Here is a 23,820-nt window from a genome sequence, read left to right as displayed (position 1 = left end):
GAAACAAGATGAAGTCCCGGGCCAAAATTTTCATGGGGCAAGGGTCCAGAAATTCTTTACAATATTCTTTTTTTGGGGGGTGTGGGTACCGGGGATCGAACTCGGGACCCTGTTCTTGTAAGGCAGGTGGTGGAACCACTGAGCTAAATCCCCTCTTTACAATATTCTAAGCTGAATGTGACTGATCAGGAGATGAGGTTCACTGCCAACTACTTCCTACTCTGGTTCTTGGCATGTGTTTATATATACTTATGGTATAAAGTGAGAGAAATCTGAGGATTAGTGAGATTTTGGTATGGATTCATGTCCACTTAAGACTATACAGTCAGGTAGTGAATAACCAGAGAATCAGTCAGCAGGCCTGTACACCACCATCCTAGGGCATTAAATATTTCATCTCTGAGGACCTAGTTATTAGGGACTTGTGGAGCATGTAGGTTGATTTGAGGGGTACTATATTAGTTGTCTTTCTGGGTGCTGCCTCAGCAGAGTTCATTATGTCTTTTGGGATTGCCTTAAGATGATGATGCACTTATACAGTGTATTTGCAAAAACTATTTTTGACACACAGTAGTTCCTAACTAAGTGGATTGTTAGACTTTTTTGAAGCTATCTTATATCCTTTACCTCTCATGGGCATCTAGGTTTTAAGTTAGGAGGAGTTCAACCACAATACTACCCAGCCTTCTCCCTTGCAATTTTTCCATATTAGGCAGCAGACAGATGACTGAAAAGGGTGAGGGTATTTATGAATATGATGATCTCACTATAGACAAAAAAAATTAATGTTTTAGTAATTGGCCACATGAACGTTCATTTTTGAGTGAGTAGAAATGACAGTCAAAAGTCATAACAAATTAAATGCTTAAAAACTACGATCCAAAATTTCTTGTATTAACAATAGACAATAGTTTTATAAATCTCCCCACAACTAAGGGCAGCATTAAAATTCAGATCTGCTGAGCTAAAACATAAAAAGGGAATCTTGAAGATTCTAAGTCAAGCAAATAAATACTATTTTTTTAAAATAATACTTAGAAGATGGTGAGATCTGATATGACATAGGCCTGTTATGACTCAAAACTTTTTCTACCCTTTCTATATTCAACATGCACAGTACTAATACTGGAGAGAGTCTGTTGTTCAGGTTGAAAACATTCTGCATTCATGAAGCCTGGGTAGGTAGATGGCTTGGGTTGTCATCCTGAAACAAAGCCTTCTTTTTTATCTTTGGGTTTGATATATATTTTTTTTTTTTTTACAGAAACATCAGAGGATCTGGGAAAAAACATCTTACCATCTGTGAGCACAGAACATAGTGGAGATTTGAAACCTTCTTCTGCTGATCCAGGCTCTGTGAGAGAAGACTCGGGCTTTCTCTGCTGGAAAAAGGGGTGTAACCAGGTTTTCAAAACTTCTGCTGCCCTTCAGACACATTTTAATGAAGTGCATGCCAAAAGGCCTCAGCTGCCTGTGTCAGATCGCCATGTGTACAAGTACCGGTGTAATCAGTGCAGCCTGGCATTCAAGACAATTGAAAAGTTGCAGCTCCATTCTCAGTACCATGTGATCAGAGCTGCCACCATGTGCTGTCTTTGTCAGCGCAGTTTCCGAACTTTCCAGGCTCTCAAAAAGCACCTTGAGACGAGCCACCTGGAGTTGAGTGAGGCTGACATCCAACAACTTTATGGTGGCCTTTTGGCCAATGGGGACCTCCTGGCAATGGGAGATCCCACCCTGGCTGAAGACCACACTATAATTGTGGAAGAAGACAAGGAGGAAGAGAGTGACTTGGAAGATAAACAAAGCCCAACAGGCAGTGACTCTGGGTCAGTACAAGAAGATTCAGGCTCAGAGCCAAAGAGAGCTCTCCCTTTCAGAAAAGGCCCCAACTTTACCATGGAAAAATTTCTAGACCCTTCTCGCCCTTACAAGTGTACTGTCTGTAAGGAATCTTTCACTCAAAAGAATATCCTGCTAGTGCACTACAATTCTGTCTCCCACCTACATAAGTTAAAAAGAGCCCTTCAAGAATCTGCAACTGGTCAACCAGAACCCACCAGCAGCCCAGACAATAAACCTTTTAAGTGTAACACTTGTAATGTGGCCTATAGCCAGAGTTCTACTCTGGAGATCCACATGAGGTCTGTGTTGCATCAAACCAAAGCCAGGGCAGCCAAGCTGGAGGCCGCAAGTGGCAGCAGCAATGGGACTGGGAACAGCAGCAGTGTCTCCCTAAGCTCCTCCACACCAAGTCCTGTCAGTACCAGTGGCAGTAACACCTTTACCACCACCAATCCAAGTAGTACTGGCATTGTACCAAGCTCCAACTTACTGAGCCAAGTGCCCACTGACACTGTCGGGATGCCACCTCTAGGAAATCCCATCAGTGCCAACATCGCTTCCCCTTCAGAGCCCAAGGAGGCCAATCGGAAGAAGCTGGCAGATATGATTGCATCCAGGCAGCAGCAGCAGCAACAGCAGCAGCAGCAACAGCAACAGCAGCAGCAGCAAGCACAGACACTGGCCCAGGCCCAGGCTCAAGTTCAGGCTCACTTACAGCAGGAGCTGCAGCAGCAGGCTGCCCTTATCCAGTCACAGCTGTTTAATCCCACCCTCCTTCCTCACTTCCCCATGACCACTGAGACACTGCTGCAGTTGCAACAGCAGCAGCATCTCCTCTTCCCTTTCTATATCCCCAGTGCTGAGTTCCAGCTCAACCCTGAGGTGAGCTTGCCAGTGACCAGTGGGGCACTGACGCTGACAGGGACTGGTCCAGGCCTGCTGGAAGATCTGAAGGCTCAGGTTCAGATCCCACAGCAGAGTCACCAACAGATCCTGCAGCAACAGCAGCAGCACCAAAGTCAACTCTCTGTGTCCCAGAGTCACTCTGCTCTCCTTCAGCCAAGTCAGCACCCCGAAAAGAAAAACAAATTGGTCATCAAAGAGAAGGAAAAAGAAAGCCAGAGAGAGAGAGAGGGTGTGGAGGGGGGAGAGGGCAACACGGGTCCAAAGGAATTGTTGCCAGACGCCTTGAAGGCCAAAGAGAAGAAGGAGTTGGCACCAGGGGGTGGTTCTGAGCCTTCTATGCTTCCTCCACGCATCGCCTCAGATGCCAGAGGGAACGCCACCAAGGCCTTGCTGGAGAACTTTGGCTTTGAGCTGGTCATTCAGTACAATGAGAATAAGCAGAAGGTGCAGAAGAAGAATGGGAAGACAGAACAGGGAGAGAACCTGGAAAAACTTGAGTGCGACTCCTGTGGCAAGTTATTTTCCAACATCTTGATCTTAAAGAGTCATCAGGAGCACGTTCATCAGAATTACTTTCCCTTTAAACAGCTCGAGAAGTTTGCCAAACAGTACCGGGAGCACTATGATAAACTGTACCCCCTGAGGCCCCAGACCCCCGAGCCGCCACCCCCACCCCCTCCACCCCCACCACCCCCGCTTCCTGCTGCACCCCCTCAGCCAGCTTCCGCACCTGCCATCCCTGCGTCAGCCCCACCCATCACTTCACCAACAATCGCGCCAGCCCAGCCATCTGTGCCGCTCACCCAGCTCTCTATGCCAATGGAGCTGCCCATCTTCTCACCACTGATGATGCAGACGATGCCACTGCAGACCTTGCCAGCTCAGCTGCCCCCTCAGCTTGGCCCTGTGGAGCCTCTGCCTGCAGACCTGGCCCAGCTGTATCAGCATCAGCTCAATCCAACCCTGCTCCAGCAGCAGAACAAGAGACCTCGCACCAGAATCACAGATGACCAGCTCCGAGTGCTGCGGCAATATTTTGACATTAACAATTCCCCCAGTGAAGAGCAAATCAAAGAGATGGCAGATAAGTCTGGGTTGCCCCAGAAAGTGATCAAGCACTGGTTCAGGAACACACTCTTCAAAGAGCGGCAGCGTAACAAGGACTCCCCTTACAACTTCAGCAATCCTCCCATCACCAGCCTGGAGGAGCTCAAGATTGACTCTCGGCCCCCTTCCCCAGAACCTCAGAAGCAGGAGTACTGGGGAAGCAAGAGATCTTCAAGAACAAGGTTTACTGACTACCAACTCCGAGTCCTCCAGGACTTCTTTGATGCCAATGCTTACCCAAAGGATGATGAATTTGAGCAACTCTCTAATTTACTGAACCTTCCAACCCGAGTCATTGTGGTATGGTTCCAGAATGCCCGACAGAAGGCCAGGAAAAATTACGAGAATCAGGGAGAGGGCAAAGATGGAGAGCGGCGTGAGCTTACAAATGATAGATACATTCGAACGAGCAACTTGAACTACCAGTGCAAAAAATGTAGCCTGGTGTTTCAGCGCATCTTTGATCTCATCAAGCATCAGAAGAAGCTGTGTTATAAGGATGAGGATGAGGAAGGGCAGGATGACAGCCAAAATGAGGATTCCATGGATGCCATGGAAATCCTCACACCAACCAGTTCCTCCTGCAGCACTCCAATGCCCTCCCAGGCTTACAGTGCCCCGGCACCATCAGCCAATCCTGCTCCTGCTGCTTTCCTGCACCTTACAGCTGAGGCAGATGAGCTAGCCACCTTCAATTCAAAAACAGAAGCAAGTGATGAGAAACCAAAGCAAGCTGAACCTCCCAGTGCACAGCCAAACCAAACCCAAGAAAAGCAAGGACAACCAAAGCCAGAGCTTCAGCAGCAAGACCAATCTGAGCAGAAGACAACTGTGCCCCAGCAAAAGCTTCCACAGCTGGCTGCCCCACCTTCCTTACCACAGCCTCCTCCACAGGCTCCTCCTCCTCAATGCCCCTTACCCCAGTCGAGCCCCAGTCCCTCTCAGCTCTCCCATCTGCCCCTCAAACCTCTCCACACATCAACGCCTCAACAGCTGGCCAACCTACCTCCTCAGCTCATCCCCTACCAGTGTGACCAGTGTAAGCTGGCATTTCCATCGTTTGAGCATTGGCAAGAGCATCAGCAACTTCATTTCTTGAGTGCACAGAACCAGTTCATCCACCCCCAGTTCCTGGACAGGTCACTGGACATGCCTTTCATGCTGTTCGATCCCAGTAACCCACTCCTGGCCAGCCAGCTGCTTTCCGGAGCCATACCTCAGATTCCAGCAAGCTCCGCCACTTCTCCTTCCACACCAACCTCTACGATGAACACTCTGAAGAGGAAGCTGGAGGAAAAGGCCAGTGCAAGCCCTGGTGAAAATGACAGTGGGACAGGAGGAGAAGAGCCTCAGAGAGACAAGCGTTTGAGGACAACTATTACACCGGAGCAACTAGAAATTCTCTACCAAAAGTATCTACTGGACTCTAATCCAACGCGAAAGATGTTGGATCATATTGCTCATGAGGTGGGTTTGAAGAAACGTGTGGTTCAAGTCTGGTTTCAGAACACTAGAGCTCGAGAACGGAAAGGACAGTTCCGGGCCGTGGGCCCAGCCCAGGCGCACAGGAGATGCCCTTTCTGCAGAGCGCTCTTTAAAGCCAAGACTGCCCTTGAGGCTCATATCCGGTCTCGTCACTGGCACGAAGCCAAGAGAGCTGGCTATAACCTAACTCTGTCTGCAATGCTTTTGGACTGCGATGGGGGGCTCCAGATGAAAGGAGATATTTTTGATGGAACTAGCTTTTCCCACCTACCCCCAAGTAGTAGTGATGGTCAGGGTGTTCCCCTGTCGCCTGTGAGTAAAACCATGGAATTGTCTCCCAGAACTCTTCTCAGCCCTTCCTCCATCAAAGTGGAAGGGATTGAAGACTTTGAAAGCCCCTCCATGTCCTCAGTTAATCTAAACTTTGACCAAGCTAAGCTGGACAATGATGACTGTTCCTCTGTCAACACGGCAATCACAGACACCACGACAGGAGATGAGGGTAATGCAGATAACGACAGTGCGACGGGAATAGCAACTGAAACCAAATCTTCTGCACCCAATGAAGGGTTGACCAAAGCGGCCATGATGGCAATGTCTGAGTATGAAGATCGGTTGTCTTCTGGCCTGGTCAGCCCAGCCCCGAGCTTTTATAGCAAGGAATATGACAACGAAGGTACAGTGGACTACAGTGAAACCTCAAGTCTTGCGGACCCGTGCTCCCCAAGTCCTGGTGCAAGTGGGTCTGCAGGCAAATCTGGTGACAGCGGGGATCGGCCCGGGCAGAAACGTTTTCGCACTCAGATGACCAATCTGCAGCTGAAGGTCCTCAAGTCATGCTTTAATGACTATAGGACACCCACTATGCTAGAGTGTGAGGTCCTGGGCAATGACATTGGACTGCCAAAGAGAGTTGTTCAGGTCTGGTTCCAGAATGCCCGGGCAAAAGAAAAGAAGTCCAAGTTAAGCATGGCCAAGCATTTTGGTATAAACCAAACGAGTTATGAGGGACCCAAAACAGAGTGCACTTTGTGTGGCATCAAGTACAGCGCTCGGCTGTCTGTACGTGACCATATCTTTTCCCAACAGCATATCTCCAAAGTTAAAGACACCATTGGAAGCCAGTTGGACAAGGAGAAAGAATACTTTGACCCAGCCACTGTACGTCAGTTGATGGCTCAACAAGAGCTAGACCGGATTAAAAAGGCCAATGAGGTCCTTGGACTGGCAGCTCAGCAGCAAGGGATGTTTGACAACGCCCCTCTTCAGGCTCTGAATCTTCCTACAGCATATCCAGCGCTCCAGGGCATTCCTCCTGTGTTGCTCCCGGGTCTCAACAGCCCCTCCTTGCCAGGCTTTACTCCATCCAACACAGGTGGGTTCTGCTCAAGTGATTATTTTCAAGTGCAGAGAATGTTTTGTCACATGGTTATCACTCAAACTCACCAAGTGCTGGACAGGTAGGAAGCATCCCTTTCCCATTCTGAAAAGCAGCAAGACTGGAGATCCCTTCTACTGAGCTTTCCAGTGCCAGTGTGAACATGATTATTTTGTTGTTGCTTTTCTAGTCCATCTAGTCCAGAGAGGGGAGCTCCTGATGGGAACAGTTTCCTGTGAAAAACCACTCTTGTGCCCTGTATTTAGTAGCACAACCAGGGTATATATTATAGGGAAGAACTTGACCTACTAAGTTCTAGGGAATTTTTAAGTTTCCATTGTAGACCTTGTCATTCATTTATTCTTGGAATGCCAATCCCCTTGTATTTGTTGCTAGATTTTACCTATGGAATCTGGTCCAAGAGAATTTAAATCAATTATATGCTGTCACCCAAGGTCCCTGCCATCTTTTAGAGAGTAAGTTCTTATGTGGATCCTTACACCTGGGGTTCTCTTCTAGCCAGAACAACATTGGCTGTATTAGTTTCTAAAGAGACTACCTGCCTTTCTACTTGAATGTACTGACCAGAAATCATGTATTGGGCAATAAGTATTGGGTTCTTAGTTTTGATATATTTGTGTTAGTCTTCCACACAAAAGTACTAATATGCACTTTGGGGATACTGAGTTACCCCTTCAGTTTCCTTTTGTCCATCTCCTTTTCTTCCCTTCTGCCCATTAGAATCATAAATACTTGGTACTAGTATATTCCATCTTAATAGGGAGTTTTGCAGTTCTTCCTATCTCTTGTTTTTCCTCTGTCCTCACCCATCTTCTCTGGATCCAGCCATCTTTCCTAAATTGGACCTTCCCCTCTGGGGCCTATGAGGATTAAGCACAAGCCAGCAAGTAACTCCCCACAACAGTCGGTGCTGACCAGTGCATGCTCCCCAAAGGGGAGTCCCTGAAAATATCCCATGACCTTCAGAATGTATCCCTCTTCCCAGGGACTGAAGCTGCTCCTAGTTTCTGGGTGAATTAATTCCAAGTTTTACAGTCTTGTTTATGTTTAACAGAACATAAGGTTACTGAATTCCTGGCTCCACGTTCTTATCCAAAGAGAAGAAGAAAAGAAAGCATTAAGACTTAGAAGTCATTGTATATATGTGTTGGCAAGTAAGGCCCCAGAATAATGCTAAAGCCAGCAAGACGTAAGCCAAGAAGAGCACCATGAAGAGTGGCCTGACACGGAATTATCCTGGCAGCCCAGGGCCTTAGTAGTCCCAACATATCATAGTAATGTGGGAAAAAGTAGAATCAGAATGTCTGATCTATTCCCCTTGTTTTACAGATGAGAAAACTGAGGCCCAGAGAGGTCAACACCATTCAGCAAGCTAGGGTGGGAGCCAGTGCTCCTGCCCAGGCCTCCGGGCTCCCAGTGCTATGTGCTCCTTCCACAACACCCAATATGAGCCAGTCAGTCAACAGGTATATGTTTAGTGCTGTTCAGGTTCTGACCACTTAGAGTGGACTCAAGACAGGAAACTGCTCTTAATCATTCAAGGCAGCCAGGTGTGCCCGTTAACATCTCACCTTACTGTACCATAGCTCTCAAGAGCACTGGATCTGGAATGGGAGGGAAGGAACTTGTGTTTATTAAGCATTTATGATGTCAGGTACATATTAGGGCCTTTCCATATGCCCTTTGATTTAACCCCTGCAAATATCTGTTGTGGAAAGCTGAGGTTCCAAGAAGTCAACTATCTTGCTTTTGTCAGCCATCATCCATACAGGGGCAGTCTGACTCCAGAGGTGCATGACTAAGTCTCAGGACGATGAAGTACCTAGCTTGGTTCTGACCTTACCAGTCAGAAAACCAAGATCACAGAATCACTGTGAAAGTGTATTAAGCTACTGTTTCTGGTGTGGCTAGTGCAGCACTTGCTGAATAGTGGGGGTTTAGTAAATGTTCTTTAAAATTGGAGTTTCTTATATAGACCTTCAGTTCAACATGCACCAAGTCAGTGTCAGTTCAAGAGAAAATTTTTCTAACCTTGAAGCAACAGGTTTGGGGAAGGATCTTTTGCCTCTAGTCCCAAACCTAAAATACAAGTGGCCTTGTTGCCTAGTGGTAGACAGAAAGAGCCATGTTCTATGTTTAGGGTTTATAATCCACTGTCTCTGCCTCATTTGAGCCAGTTTAACCAAGCTGTTGCATTGTTCGAATATAGTCAGTTACACTTTCTTCTCTGGTTTATGTGCATTGAGGAAACTTTCAGCAGTCTCTTTCTGCTGTTTTGGAAGAGTACATCCTGTAATGCTGAGTGAAGCTGCTTCCTTGACTACCCAGAATTAATGGGTGTTTTCCTGGGATTGGCAACTGGAAATAGCTTTGGTCTTTGACTCGCAATATGAGGGTTTTGATAATGCAATGAATACTGTACCATTCTGACTGGAAATCGACAGTCTTCACCCAGGACTGGGCCTCAGACACTTTTTTCTTATGAGGACCGTGTCAGAGCATGGAACCCCATATTCCAGCTTTCTTGTTCTGATGAAATATTGAGGGGCTATGTGATTGAGATTTTATTTTACATGTTAGTGTCCTCTGATGTGAACTGCCCACTGTTTCAGATGTGATTGTGGATGTGTTCTGGGGGCTGTGGCCTCTGTATTCCCTAACGTCATCCTCCAGCACACTCTGCTAGTCCTAACACACCTGAAGCTTTGTGTACCATCAGCAGCTGTGCTGTCTTCCATCTCCCTGCAACTGAAGACTTGATCCAGAAGATGCTTGTGCCAGCAAGGGTATTAGACTAGAGGGTGGGTGAATGTTATGCAGGTAGTGGTGGATTAGGGATGAGCATGATAGAGGTGGGACTCCATGTGGGCCTAGTGACATGGTCAGGGGCCTCTGCCACCTATAAACAGTGGTGTCTAGGGGAGGCTGGGATAGCATAGGCATTGATAGTGTCAGCACCTTAGGCAGTTCTATTTCTGATGCTGCTTTTTTCTTCCTGTGGCTGGTTTCTCAAGCCCCGGCAGCACCTATGGTCCTCCTATGTATCATTCACAGGGGCAGGAGGAGGCAGTAGTCTTATTCAACAGACTGAGCAGTTTTCTCTGAATGAGTTGTTTTAATTTTTTTCCAGGCCCATCTTCCACACCACTCCATTCATCCCCTTCTCTGTGCCCTCCCTAACATACCTCAACTGCAGCGGTCAGAGACGAAGAACTTATGTAGAGCCCATTTTGTTTGTTCATGTGGCCTTGAGGCCTTGGCAGGTTTCTTGTTTTGGCTTTGTTTTCCGAACAACTTCTGGTGGGCTTTCAGGACTATACTGATGAAGGCCTTTGGTTCAAAAGTGTTTGAGCTGGAAACAGCCCATTTGGGGGCCTCCAGACTAACTGCAATGGACAGAATGAATGCTATCTGGGAGTATGTGGCAAGGAGAATGTGTCCTAGTGAGTGTGGCATGTTAGGTAAGAAGGTATTGGAAGCTGTTACTACAAAGGGTAGTAGGGGTGCTGACCAAGGACTGGTTCCCGATTTAAAGATGCAGTTACCCAGCCCTGAGCCTGGTGGGGTGTTTCAGTTGACAGCATTGGTTTTGAGAGGATCCTTCAAGTTTTAACCTTGGCATCTAAGACGTTATGCCAGTGGCACAGGTAAAGCGTTTTGAGCTTCAGCCTCACCATCTTAGACTGATTTCTCCTTGTGTCTATTCCTTTTAGCTTTAACGTCTCCTAAGCCGAACTTGATGGGTCTGCCCAGCACAACAGTTCCTTCCCCTGGCCTCCCCACATCTGGATTACCAAATAAACCGTCCTCAGTGTCACTGAGCTCCCCAACCCCAGCACAAGCCACAATGGCGTTGGCCCCTCAGCAACCCCCTCAACTCCAGCAGCAGCAGCAGCAGCCACAGGTGCAGCAGCCTCCCCCGCCGCCAGCAGCCCAGCCGCCACCCACACAGCTCCCACCTCAACAGCCACGAAAAGACAGTGAGAAAGTAAAGGAGAAGGAAAAGGCACACAAAGGGAAAGGTGAACCCCTGCCTGTCCCCAAGAAGGAGAAAGGAGAGGCCCCCACGGCCGCTGCAGCCACCATCTCAGCCCCACTGCCCTCCATGGAGTATGCAGTGGACCCTGCCCAGCTGCAGGCCCTGCAGGCAGCCTTGACTTCAGACCCCACAGCATTGCTCACGAGCCAGTTCCTTCCTTACTTTGTACCAGGCTTTTCTCCTTATTACGCCCCCCAGATCCCTGGCGCCCTGCAGAGCGGGTACCTGCAGCCTATGTATGGCATGGAAGGCCTGTTCCCCTACAGCCCTGCACTGTCGCAGGCCCTGATGGGGCTGTCCCCGGGCTCCCTACTGCAGCAGTACCAGCAATACCAGCAGAGTCTGCAGGAGGCGATCCAGCAGCAGCAGCAGCGGCAACTACAGCAACAGCAGCAGCAGCAACAGCAGCAGCAAAAAGTGCAGCAGCAGCAGCAGCCCAAAGCAAGCCAAACCCCAGTCCCCCAGGGGGCTGCTTCCCCAGACAAAGACCCTGCCAAAGAATCCCCCAAACCAGAAGAGCAGAAAAACGCCCCCCGTGAGGTGTCCCCCCTCCTGCCGAAACCCCCCGAAGAGCCAGAAGCAGAAAGCAAAAGTGCGGACTCCCTCTACGACCCCTTCATTGTTCCAAAGGTGCAGTACAAGTTGGTCTGCCGCAAGTGCCAGGCGGGCTTCGGCGATGAGGAGGCGGCGAGGAGCCACCTGAAGTCCCTCTGCTTCTTCGGCCAGTCTGTGGCGAACATGCAAGAGATGGTGCTTCACGTCCCCACCGGCAGCGGTGGCGGCGGCGGCGGCGGCGGCGGCAGCGGCTCGTACCACTGCCTAGCGTGCGAGAGCGCGCTCTGTGGGGAGGAAGCTCTGAGTCAACATCTCGAGTCGGCCTTGCACAAACACAGAACAATCACGAGAGCAGCAAGAAACGCCAAAGAGCACCCTAGTTTATTACCTCACTCTGCCTGCTTCCCCGATCCTAGCACCGCATCTACCTCGCAGTCTGCCGCTCACTCAAATGACAGTCCCCCTCCCCCATCGGCCGCCGCCCCCTCTTCGTCCGCTTCCCCCCATGCCTCCAGGAAGTCTTGGCCTCAAGTGGTCTCCCGGGCTTCGGCAGCGAAGCCCCCTTCTTTTCCTCCTCTCTCCTCATCTTCAACGGTTACCTCAAGTTCATGCAGCACCTCAGGGGTTCAGCCCTCGATGCCAACAGACGACTATTCGGAGGAGTCTGACACGGATCTCAGCCAAAAGTCCGACGGACCGGCGAGCCCGGTGGAGGGTCCCAAAGACCCCAGCTGCCCCAAGGACAGTGGTCTGACCAGTGTAGGAACGGACACCTTCAGATTGTAAGCTTTGAAGATGAACAATACAAACAAATGAATTTAAATAAAAAAATTAATAACAAACCAATTTCAAAAATAGACTAACTGCAATTCCAAAGCTTCTAACCAAAAAATCAAAAAACAAACAAAAAACAAAAAAAAAAAACCAACAAAAAAAAAGAAAAAAAAAAAAAGCGTGGGTTGTTTTCCCATATACCTATCTATGCCGGTGATTTTACATTCTTGTCTTTTCTTTTAGTATTTAAAAACAAAAAACAAAACCCCTAACCTTGTTACATTGTGTCCTTTTGAAGGTACTATTGGTCTGGGAAACACAAGTCCGCAGGGCGTCCATAAAGTCTTTGGAGCTTAAACCCCTTGTATATTTGCCCCTTTTCAATAAATGCCCCACCTTGATAGCACAGAGGAGCCCGGCATGCACTGTATGGGAAAGCAGTCCACCTTGTTACAGTTTTAAATTTCTTGCTATCTTAGCATTCAGATACCAATGGCTTGCTAAAAGAAAAAAAGAAATGTAATGTCTTTTTATTCTCAGGTCAATCGCTCACACTTTGTTCTGTTTTCAGAATCATTGTTTTATATATATTATTTTTTCAGGTTTTTTTTTTTGTTGTTGTTCCAGAAAAGATTTTTTTGTTTTAATTTAAAAACGGGCAGAAAGTATTCGAGAAAAACAATGTGAACTGCTTTAGCTTTCTGGGAATTTTTAAGGGTAGCTTTTCTGCTGAAGCCTATTTCAAGGGGAAAAGTTAAACACTCCCACTTTCAGAAAAAAAAAAAAAAACCCACATACACAAAGAGTGTTGAGGACTTGTAGCTTAAAAAATAAGTTTTAAAAACTGACTTTCTGTATTTATGATAGATATGACCATTTTTGGTGTTGAGTAGATTGTTGCATTGGAAATGAACTGAAGCAGTATGGTAGATTTAAAAGGAAAAAAAAAAAAACCTTTTGTGTACATTTAGCTTTTTGTATGGTCCAGCTGACAGCTCCTCATTTGATGTTGTCTTGTTCATTCCTAGCAGATAGATTGCAATCCGTTGATTTGCCTAAGCTTTTCTTCCCTTTGTCCCTTAATTCCACTTTCTCTTTCCTCTTCCCAGCTCCCATCCTATAATCTCCACTTAGGGTAGCTGCCTTCATTTCTTAGAGGGTGGCTACAGAATTATTTTATAAAACTATAGAAAATTTCGAAGGATTCTAGGGGTCATTAGGATCCTCACAGATTATTTTTGGTTGGGGAGTTGAAACTTTTAAAAGGCATATAATTCTAGTTATCTATGTCTGGTAGCCTTGTGCATTTATTTTTATTTATCCTTCCTTTGGCTTTTCTTTGCACCTCTTTTCCTTCTTGTTTGGTAGATGCTTCAAATATTCTTTTCCTGACCTAAAGCATTTGTTTCAGTTTGTGTAAATGGGCTATGCGCTTTTCTTTCTAAAGTTTTTGGTTAGGGGATTGGTTTTTTGTTTTTTTTCTTTCCTCTCTCAGAAAAAGAAATTTCATGCTTTAAATAAAATCCAAAGACACACCCTTTCACTGCTGATGCAGAAAAAAGGGAAAGGGTTCTTGTTACTTGAGAATTTGTTTCTGATTTAAACAAACAAGACTTAGTTTAATAAAAGAATAAAACAAAAGATTCCCAGGTTGTTATGTGCTTCTTCTGCAAGCAGAGAGGCAACTGTTTATGACAATTCCATATACCAAAAGACACACTTTTTACTTCAAAGTTTTTGTCCTTGTGTTAGGCAGTCTGAGCAGCGAGTGATCCAGAGCGCAGCCAACAAAGCAGATAGCAATGTACAGAAAGCAAAAAAGGAAACCGTATGTGAGGCACTTGTATTTATGTTAATATCCATATTCCTGTAACACACACCCTTTTTTATCTTAAAAAAAAAAAAAAAAACTAAACCAGTCTGACCTTTGAAAGGAAAACTTTGTGCTGCTAAAATGTAGGTTTTGGAAACAAATACTTTGCTGTTTCACTTTCATAGCTAAACGTCAACAGACACAATCTCCCCGTGTCCCCAAAGTGTGAAATCTTTCTCCCCTTCATTCTTTTATGTTTCAAAAGGGAACTTTGAAGACTGTGAATACAGGTTCCATTGGTCACCTTTCGGGCTTCTTTCCCCAGTGCTGAAGCCACTCATCGACTTTGCAAAAGACTGGAGCATTCCAAGATCTGAAAATGTAGTGGTTTTTTTTTTTCTTTTTTCTTTTTCTTTTTTAGCCAGGACTATTTTTATGAATTTGTTCTTAGTTAAAGAGTAGATCCTGAACTGTTGTACATATTTCTAACTAGGCTGATGCACAGTGCAAATTCCTTTTTAATTTTTTTAAGTAGAAATACTAAAGAATACCATCTTATTCATATCAGTATCCAGTTGTAGCATAAGGTGTCAAAAACAAGTACACAAAACATTTACTGTTTTAACAGGCTATTTCCTTTTAACAAGAATTCTTGTATTTCTCCCTGTGTTTGAGATGAACATTTTTAAATTTTAAAGTTGTACAGTTTTTTGTTTTCCATTATTTTATCTTGTTTGTAACTCTATGAAATATATATATATATTTTTTGCCATTTAACTGTTGTATGTTACTCTGTGTCTGTATCATAGAAAAAAATTGTTTTTGTTTTTGGTTCTCTGTGTGATACCAATTAACAATTTAACACTAGCTTTACCTGTCAAATTCTGCTAGGTCTTCTCTGAAAACTGTTTTTTAAAATGATATTGCTTGGTAATAGTGCAATTTCTATCCCTTTCCCTCCCCCTCAACTTCAAATTCCTTTGTAATTTTGCCACCCTTTCCCTAATTTTTTTTTGAGCTACTATGCCATCCTTCCTGTGTAAGGCAGTGACTGTCAGTGTTTTGTACTGCCATGCCTTGACTTGTGGGTGTGTTTGGCAACAATAAGGTGGTTGGGTAGATTGGCTAAGCATGCTTCCACCCACCAGTATTCCTCAGAGGGGTTATGTGATTGTTTCAACCTGGAGTGGGTTGCACACTTAATGCTTTCCTCTACAACTATACCGCCCACATACATGTTCATTCAAAAAAGAAATAGCAATTCTCAGCACTAACCCAGAAGTAGCAAAGCAGTCAGTGATGGTGAAAATTAGAAGTCAGACATGATCCAGTCACCTGTTTATGGGCTGACATCCACAGTGGCTATGCCTGTATCATTTACAAAGCATGAATTCACTACAACACTCAACTGTTTAGATTGACCTTATTTGGGGAATTTACTCCTGTCTGCTGTATAGTAGGTAGCTGAGTAGGATATCTCAACTTTTTAAATTAGTTCTTAACCTCCATTGGCACTTCTATTTTTTGGTGGTTGTTTTGTTTTTGTTTTGTTTTTCTCAAGTAACCCTAGTTTGGTTTGGTGCTAGACACTATTCAGTCATAGCACCAGACTGACCCGCAGAATTGGGGTTATTTCATCTGTCCTTTCAAAAAAAGGAAAACACATACACAAAAGTTTAATACATCTAGAAAGTTTTTTTTTTTAATTAAAAGCTATTTAAAGAGATGAATGTGGCCAAAGTTTTACACAATTGAAAATAAAGTAAGACAGATGGCATGTGTTTAAACCTGAGTTTATCAGGCATGGCAGGAAGTTGCAAGAGAGTGAGGCAATGACCCAAGCCAGTGCACTTGATGTTCATGGACATATATTTTTTTTAAATAATAAATTAAATTAATACATTTTAAATAGAAGCATAAATTGAGTTGGTTGGTTGTTGGCGCTGAGATACTGCCCACTGTGAAACAAAGCTTTGACTAGTTTTTTGTTTGTTTACTTTCTTCAGGGGGGGAGGGGGGACAAGTTTGGGTAGGAAAGAAAGCATAAATGAACGTGACCCTGAGGTGAAGAGGTATATGAACAGCCTTTGCAATGTATAAAAAACAAAAAAACACACAAAAAAACCCACAAAAAACAAAAAAATAGAGCAAGTGAAACCAAAAATGATGTTCTTGGTGTTTTTCTATAATGTAGTCTTGTTAGCTTTTTTGTTACTGTAACAATGCTGATCTCGAACTGTACCAAAATACATGGAGAGTAACAAACAGAACCACATGGAACTTTCAAACTGAAAAAAGAAATTTGTCACAAAAACTTTGTTGTCATAGTTAAGTTGATTGTAGATGGTAATTGAATATACTCCTTTGAAATATTTCATCAAGTATGTTTCCTGCTCATTGTGATACATTAAAAAAATATGAGCAAAAGTTCTTGTCTCTGTTACCAGATTTTGTGTGCATGAGAAAGGTGAATGGCTGGTGAAGTATAAATTTGAACAGTATTCTCAAGGTTGTGTATGCAGGGAGTACTTACTCCAAGGTACATAGAGATGTACGTGAACTCTGTTTTTTAAGAAGCCATGTATTTATCTCCTGGTACTCAAGAAACTGCCAGAAGTTTGGGCCATGACAGACAAGTTTATAACATTGGGAGGTGTATGCCTGGCCTCTTGGAGAATTATGGACCCTGTAGAACACTAATACCTACTAGATTTTTAATTTAAATGTTTATATGAAAAATTTTATACACTTGTTGGCCCAGCTATAAGCAAAAAAAGTTTGCTCATGAACAGGAGAGCGCCATGTTCAACTTTTCTGAACTGGGGGTTGGATCTAGTGTCTGTAGCAGGACACCAAAGGTAAGTTGAGTTAAGCAGATGATTGACTATATTTACCTGTCTTAGCAAATGGGTTTCATAAACTTCTGTTAGAGCAGAATTTGAGATAGTTTGCACAACAGCAGTAGCATTAGTAATTTCTGCATGCAAGGGACTGTTCAGCCCTCTCATCACCCACACTCCTTAGAATGGAAAAATGCCTGAAATTCATTAATAAAGTACATCCAACATCAGGCCCAAAGGCCTTTCATTCATCTCTTTTATAACCATAGCTAATTAATAATTTACAAAACTAGAGGCTAGGTTTAGATGGCATTGCTGGCTGGCTGTGTCCTTGTAACGTCTGCAGCATCTGCCCTTGGTCAACAGGATCTTTTCTTTCCTAGTAGTAAAGCTACAAAATCCTATTCTGTTGGCTCAGATGGTCATTGTCAACCAAGTCTCTTTCGTAGTTCCTGTAGTCATTCATAAAGCAGTAGTGACCCTATTAACTCAAATCTCATACAGTTCTATAATTGGCAGAGGTATTACTAGTACTCGGGAAAGCTAGATCTCTGGCCAGTGCTTGAACCTCTAGACCTTTCTTTGGGGTGTTCCTGAAGAAAAAGATGGCTTCTGTCTCAGCATGTTTTCTTGACAGTTATGTCACTGATCTTTCTTCCCACCCCTTAAAAAGGTACAGGATGGTAAGACTTGTTCAGAACCAAAGCCTCATCTACCGTTCGAAGCTGTAATTATTTTAGGATCTGGCAGGATCGCAGTGAGACATTTTAAATGGAACCAGTTTTGCAGAGAGGTTTTGCTACTTCAGCTTTTTAGAAGAAAGTGAATACAATTCAAATTCTTCCACAGATAAATTTTCAACAAAAAAATACGACAAAACGTTAGTGATGGCTGAGCCTTTGTATCAGAGAATCTCTAAGCACTTAAATTACATAGGGAGAGAGAAACCTAAAGCTCTATTACTGAAAAGGCTTATTAAGGAAAAAGAAGTCTTCCAATCTGGCTTCAATATCATGCTTATGTAGATATTAATCTCCTTGGAATTAACATCTTAAAATGGCTGGTCTGTATTTCTTAGGTAGCTGTTTCTAATTCTGCATTTAAAATGTGTATAGTACCAAATCTTACTATTAACAAGTTTAGACTTTAAGTTACAAGAGTGCAAGCAGTTTAAAAGTCAAGTTGAAAGATGAGAAGTTTGCACCTGCTGCTCTGCAGCCTTAATTACAGCAGGACAGATGTGCTCAGTCAGCATCCATACTACTGCTGGGGCAAACCAGCTAAGGCTCTGGCAAAACGTGCAAAGAAATTAGTGCTGTTAGCACCGTTAAAGTAAGTACAGGCTGTCTTCAAGATGCTATACCCAGTTAGTCATCATCTTAAGTTTTTAAATTACAAGCAACAAGAATAAATTTGTTTTGGCCCATCATGTATAACTATTTCACTAGATGTGGAAGAGATGGACAAAGGGACAGTGTAAGAGTGCCATATTAACATCAGAATGAAAACTTTCAGATGAACTATTTTACCCTTGGGCTAGGAAGAGTACTGAGAAGCAACTAGGAAGAGTAGTGAGAAAGGCATTTGACTCTACCTGTATTATGCTCAAAGCTTTCTCACACTCGTTCGTTCTTCTTGCCTTCCTACACAACAAAGTACTCTTCCCTACACTCCCTTACACATTGTCACTTTCAGCCCCTCTGTTAATGCCTTCTATCTGTATAACTTGTAAAAATATTTTGTAGAATCACATACTTATTCCTCAAGTGACATAAGAGGAATAGTGCATGACATTTATCCCTAGTTTCAGGATGGTGAGATATGGAGTGAGGGCCAAAGGTGCATGTTCTCCACACTCACTGTGTACTGAGAGACACGAGACAAGGGTAGGTGGGAGTGGGAGCTCCATGGTGGGGTTCAGATTCTGGCTCCACCATTATGACCTTGATTGTTACTTTTGTTTCTTGTGCTATAAAGTGATAAAAGTACCTGCTTTATAGGGGTGTTGTGACAACACTGACTGGTACATACTACATGCTAAATAGCTGTTGGTATGTTAATTATCAGTAAGAATTTTCCATTTTTCCTTTCTGTAGGCCCCTTGGGACTGGTTTTCTAACTCTTGCTGTACTTTACAGAGGCTTTGGGAACAGCAGTTGTATAATTAAGTCTCATCAAGCCTCTGCTGTACAATTATTTCTGATGTTTCCCTGCCTGCACATATCTCAGAGACTGTAGAAATGCTTTAGCAAGTTTCTGCTTTTGAGTTATACCAGGGTTCAGTTCAAGTATTTGGATTTCACTATCTCCCTGTCTAGTCCAGTGATGGTGAATCTTTTAGAGTTTTTTTTTTTTTTGGTACCGGGAATCGAACTCAGGTCCTTGTACTTGTGCAGCAGGCAGCGAAACCACTGAGCTAAATCCCTGGGGCCCTAGAGCTTTCAATAACAAGCAGCCCACTGCAGCACGTGTACCGTAGGTTCACCACCACTGGTTGGCCTTTAGTGCTTAATCTGGTCATGAGGAAAGAATGGGCTGTAGTTTGTTTCTGTTTGTTCCCAGACATATATTTGCTTCATTATACTACCTTAAAAGGTGAGCAGTTAAATGCATGGGGTTGTAACAAAAAATGGATTTTGGGGGGGGGTTTGGTACTGGGGATCGAACTCAGGACCTTGTGCTTGCAAGGCAGGCAGCAGAACCACTGAGCTGAATCCCCAGCCCCCCAAAATGAAGTGTGACATTTTGCCCACTGCTTGTTTTAAGGTGTCCTGATGCACAAGTTGAGAGCCATAGTATCTGAAATGGGACTATGAGAGTGAACGAATTGTAGGTGAAACAAAATTGAAAGGGGTTACACACACAGGAACATGCAAGAGGATTTCTCCACTACTAAACAGAGAAAGATGTTTTAAAAATACTATTATTCAAGCTGCAAAATAAACATGTGGAAGAGACAAAGGAAAGCGAGTAAAAGATTAGCATACAGAAAAGGATGAAGAGTGTTTCTATGATAGCCTTTGGATATGAGAAATCATCAATGATACCTTTTAGGAGGCTATGGTCCTATGTGAATTTTGTCTATTTTAAATCAGAAACAATATTGGCAATAAAGTTGCTGCAATTGGAATCAGAGGGCTAATAAGGCTATAGAGAATCACTAATGACTGATTTTCCCTTTTCTCTGAGGATAACAGCCCATAACCTTTACCGTGGTCATACAGCCTGGAGATAGGACATGATCATGTGTCTTTGGTTCTCAGTTTGACCCGGTTTGAGTAGTTACAAAAGTATGATTTGCATTTAGCTGATGTTTTTTATGTCAGTACTTGAAAGACAGTATTCCCCCCAGGGCCTTGCATTATTTCCAATAACATCTAATATCCTTATGTTTTAATGTATTTTTCACTAGTTTTAAGATTTTTCCTTTTGTCAGTAGTTTCATCACATCATTTTATTATGTGCCTTAGTGTAGTTTTATTCATATTTCTTATGCTTGTGGTTTGCCGAGTTCTTGAATCTGTGGGGGTATGTATAACTTTATATAAAAATGACAGTTGTTCAGTCATTCTTTCTTCAAATATATTTTTGACCCTTAGTTCTCTTACTCCTCTCCTACTCAGAGTACCCAATTAAATAGATATTAGTCCACTTAAATTCACTTGCAGCTTACTGATTCTCTGAATTTTCATTTATTTGGCTGGCCTTGTGTTTTAACTGTTTTCTCTTCAATAGTTTCCAAATCTACATCTTTAAGTCCACTAATCTTCTAATCTGTCATTAATCATATCCAATGTATTTTTTTATTTCAGATATACTTTTCATCTCTGGAAGCTTAATTTAAGTCTTTTAAAAAATATATTCCATGTCTCTACTTAGCTTTTTGACATATGGAAAACAGTTATAATAACTTTTACGCACTCCTCTGCAAATTCTAATATGTAAGTTGTGAGTTGGTTTCAGATGACAAGTTATTCTTCTTATGGGTGAGGTTTTCTTATCTCTTTGCACACCTGGTAATTGTGGTAGTTTTTTGGTTTGTTTTGTTTTGGTACTGGGGATCGAACTCGGATCCTTGTGCTTGCACAGCTGGCGGCGAAACCACTGAGCTAAATTCCCCGCCTGTTTTGAGACAGGGTCTCATTCTATAGTTCAGGTTGGCCTTGAATTCACTATGTAGCTCAGGCTGGCCTTGAACTCATGACAATCCTACTGCCTCAGCTTCCTGATGGGATTACAGGCATGCGCCACCATGCCTGGGCTTGGTAATCTTCGATCGACTATCACAGGCATGTGAATTTTACTGTGTTGAATGTTGGGTATTCTTGCATTCCTATGCATTTTCCGAGATGCATTTAAGTTACTCGAAAATAGTTTTATCTCTTTTTAAATTTTGTTGGGCAGGGTTAGGGTTAGGTAATAGTGTACAATGTAGTCAAGCGCTATTACTCATTCCTGAAGAATGATTCTAAGAACTCTACTCAAATGTCCCATGAACAGTTCCCCACCATGTGTAAACGTGAGGTATTGTAACTTCTTACCCTTTTGCTAGGTTCTTTCTTGGGCCCCCAATAGTTTCCTTGTACACTTTTCTGAATACCAGTTTGGAACCCTATGGAGATCTCCAGATTTCTCTCCCTCACCTGGTACTCTTGTCCTACAAATCCCAGCTGCTTTGGTCTCTCTGGACTCAGCCTTATATCCTTGGCTGAGGGAGTCTACAGAGCTTCACTTAGGTTCCTCACCAAGTGCCATGGCCTGGGAACTCAAGACAGTAAAGTAGAATGAGAAAGCTCACCTTATTCCTCATCTCAGTGTTCACCGTCCTTTACTATGTGAGGATATAAAGTGCCTTAAAAATTATTCCTTCATATATTTTTTTCCTGTGCTTTTATAGTTGTTTCAGCTGGGAAGGTACCTCTGGTTTTTATTACCCTATCTCAGCTGGAAGCAGAAGTCAAATTTATTTTTTAGATAAATGTAAGAATTCCGCATACCTTTTCAAAGTAAGGCTAACACTTATGAAGGTTCCAATTAACACAGGACCTTGACTTCCCAGCAGATTTCTTTGGACATGATACACTGCTGATTGATACCTTTTTTAAGATTAAAGGCTCCAAGTAATTCATCCTTTTGCTTACACTACTCAGAGGTAAGAGACATAGGTAAACATATGAATCCTCCAGCCACTTTTCTGCTTTGTGTAGCCACAATACCTCATGCAGTGGGGAAAAAGCATTTCTTTGGCTTTGAAGAAAGCCAGCCCATGGAATCTGACATTAAAACACTATTTTAACTCTTGTCCCTTAACTGCAATGGTTTTCACTATTTATAATTTATTCACCTTTTTATTTAAACCATTTCATTTCAATGTCTTCCTTCACAAAGATGATTTTTCAGACTAAATGTGGCTCAAGGAAATCCATGGATTTGGAAGTGTAGTTTTCATTCTGAGATGAATTCATATACTGAGTAATAAAGGACAATGATAAAAAACTAGGGCCCAGCAGATACCAGTCACTTTTGTGAAACCTAAATCCTGTCTTTTATTTATATGTTTATTTTGGTAAAACTTAGTTCCTACTTACATTCTGCAAGAAGAGGGGTGAAGGGAATTAGAACAGGGAAACCTAGCTAACGAGTACTAATAAGAGCTGAGACATCTCTCATGAAACAACTGGGAGAGGTTTTTACATTGTTCAATTGTAGGGCAAGGGGACTAGGGAGCAAACAAAGTTTCTCTAGTAAGATCTGAAAGGGCTGGAAGTGCAATTCCCTTTTAGGATAAAACCCTACAATAAGGAAAAACAGCAGACAATAGAATTCAAATTGAGTAAGTCAGGGACAGAAGGGACCAAAGAAGGAGACGGAGTGTGTGCTGAGATAAAACTGAGGGAAGAGAACAGACGGAGCATTCTCAGTATAAGACCATATATTTTTTTTAACACTGCAGGAAAACAACTTGCAGCCACAGGGCTCACTGGAGTCTTGAGGTTAAGTCATCTCTACTCATACATTCCTCCTACAAGTTCAGGAAAACTAACTGCATATGAAAATGATCAACAGGAAAGGATTGTGGTCAAATTCCACAGAATGGTATTTTTTTAAATGGTAAAGAACAAAATAATATTCCTACAGATAAGAAAAGGCATGCCTATAAAACAGATAAGTTATATAGCTTAATATTTCAAAATGAGCCAAAAGGGGGGAACCCCCCCCATTTTAAACATACAAAAGAAAAGCAACAGAACCAGAGAAATCTACAAAATAATCATTTTTTTCCTTGAATCCATTAAAGAGCTGAAGTAACATAACAGTGAAGAAACCTAAATTCTAAAAGGAACAAGCCCTTCAGCCAAGCCTTTAAGAACTCAGCTACCAATTTAACAGATGTTAGTGGCCAAATGAGTGCTAGTCCATCCCTTGGAATAGCTGGGGGTTGGGGTGGGGGCAGACACAGGTGAGTTTAATATACACTCATAACTCTCCCATGGGCCTCAACCAGCTGCTATGAAGAGTGGTACAGGCTTGCTGTATGTAACTGGCTATTCCTGGGACCCAGGTTTTAAGCACCAACCACTTTCCCAGCCCCATTTCTCCTACATAGCATCAGAGGGTGTGCCTAGCTTTACTGCTCCCAAGTCACAGGCATAATACACTTTGTACCATGTAGAGAAGATAAAAAAAACAAAACAAAATGAAACCAAAAATCCCTATAATCCTGGGGGAGGAGTAGGAAAAGTTCTGGGGCTCAGGACCCTACACATTAGTCAGCAGACATCCTGCTACCACTGAGGGAGGACCAAAAACTGCCTAAGATCAACTAATACACAGATAAGACAGTTTGCTGCTGTAGGAAGGAGGCACAGGAATGCTGAGAAAGTCTTTTTCCTAATGACAAGGTACACAGGGCCTACCTAATACTGAGACTGGACACAGACATCAGAGAACCCCTTCCCACTCCTATCATGAGCCTAGCACCAAAGTAAAAAAACCCCTTTGATACTCGAGCCTCGATCCTAAATCCAGCAACAGCAGCCTACAGTTAAGGAATTTG

At 43.4% G+C, this 23,820-nt stretch overlaps 1 protein-coding gene and 1 long non-coding RNA gene across 11 annotated transcripts in view; one reads left to right on the top strand and one right to left on the bottom strand.

Annotated features, from left to right (window-relative positions):
• Positions 1 to 16,350, top strand: part of Zfhx3 (zinc finger homeobox 3) — a 246,104-nt gene extending 229,754 nt beyond the window's left edge. For all 8 annotated transcript variants that reach the window (XM_087204839.1, XM_087204819.1, XM_087204840.1 and 5 more), the window contains 2 exons: positions 1,265 to 6,718; positions 10,456 to 16,350. In XM_087204839.1, the coding sequence (XP_087060965.1) occupies positions 1,265 to 6,718; positions 10,456 to 12,122 (7,121 nt within the window). In that variant the 3' untranslated portion in view covers positions 12,123 to 16,350. The remainder of the gene's footprint in view (positions 1 to 1,264; positions 6,719 to 10,455) is intronic.
• LOC110348776 (uncharacterized) overlaps positions 1 to 23,820 on the bottom strand; it is a 70,892-nt gene that overhangs the window by 10,821 nt on the left and 36,251 nt on the right. For 2 of the 3 annotated variants that reach the window (XR_002394312.2, XR_002394314.2), the window contains exon 3: positions 1,298 to 1,382. The exons of the other annotated variant lie outside the window; for it this stretch is intronic. This is a non-coding gene — a long non-coding RNA (uncharacterized LOC110348776). The remainder of the gene's footprint in view (positions 1 to 1,297; positions 1,383 to 23,820) is intronic. 3 annotated transcript variants of the gene reach the window in all.

Source organism: Heterocephalus glaber, unplaced genomic scaffold (genome assembly GCF_053883595.1).
Source record: "Heterocephalus glaber isolate CG9 unplaced genomic scaffold, H.glaber_assembly_v1.0 deba00000071, whole genome shotgun sequence".
Taxonomy (NCBI): Eukaryota; Metazoa; Chordata; class Mammalia; order Rodentia; family Bathyergidae; genus Heterocephalus; species Heterocephalus glaber.
Note: the sequence above shows the minus strand (reverse complement) of the source record. Positions and strands in the feature narration are given on the sequence as shown.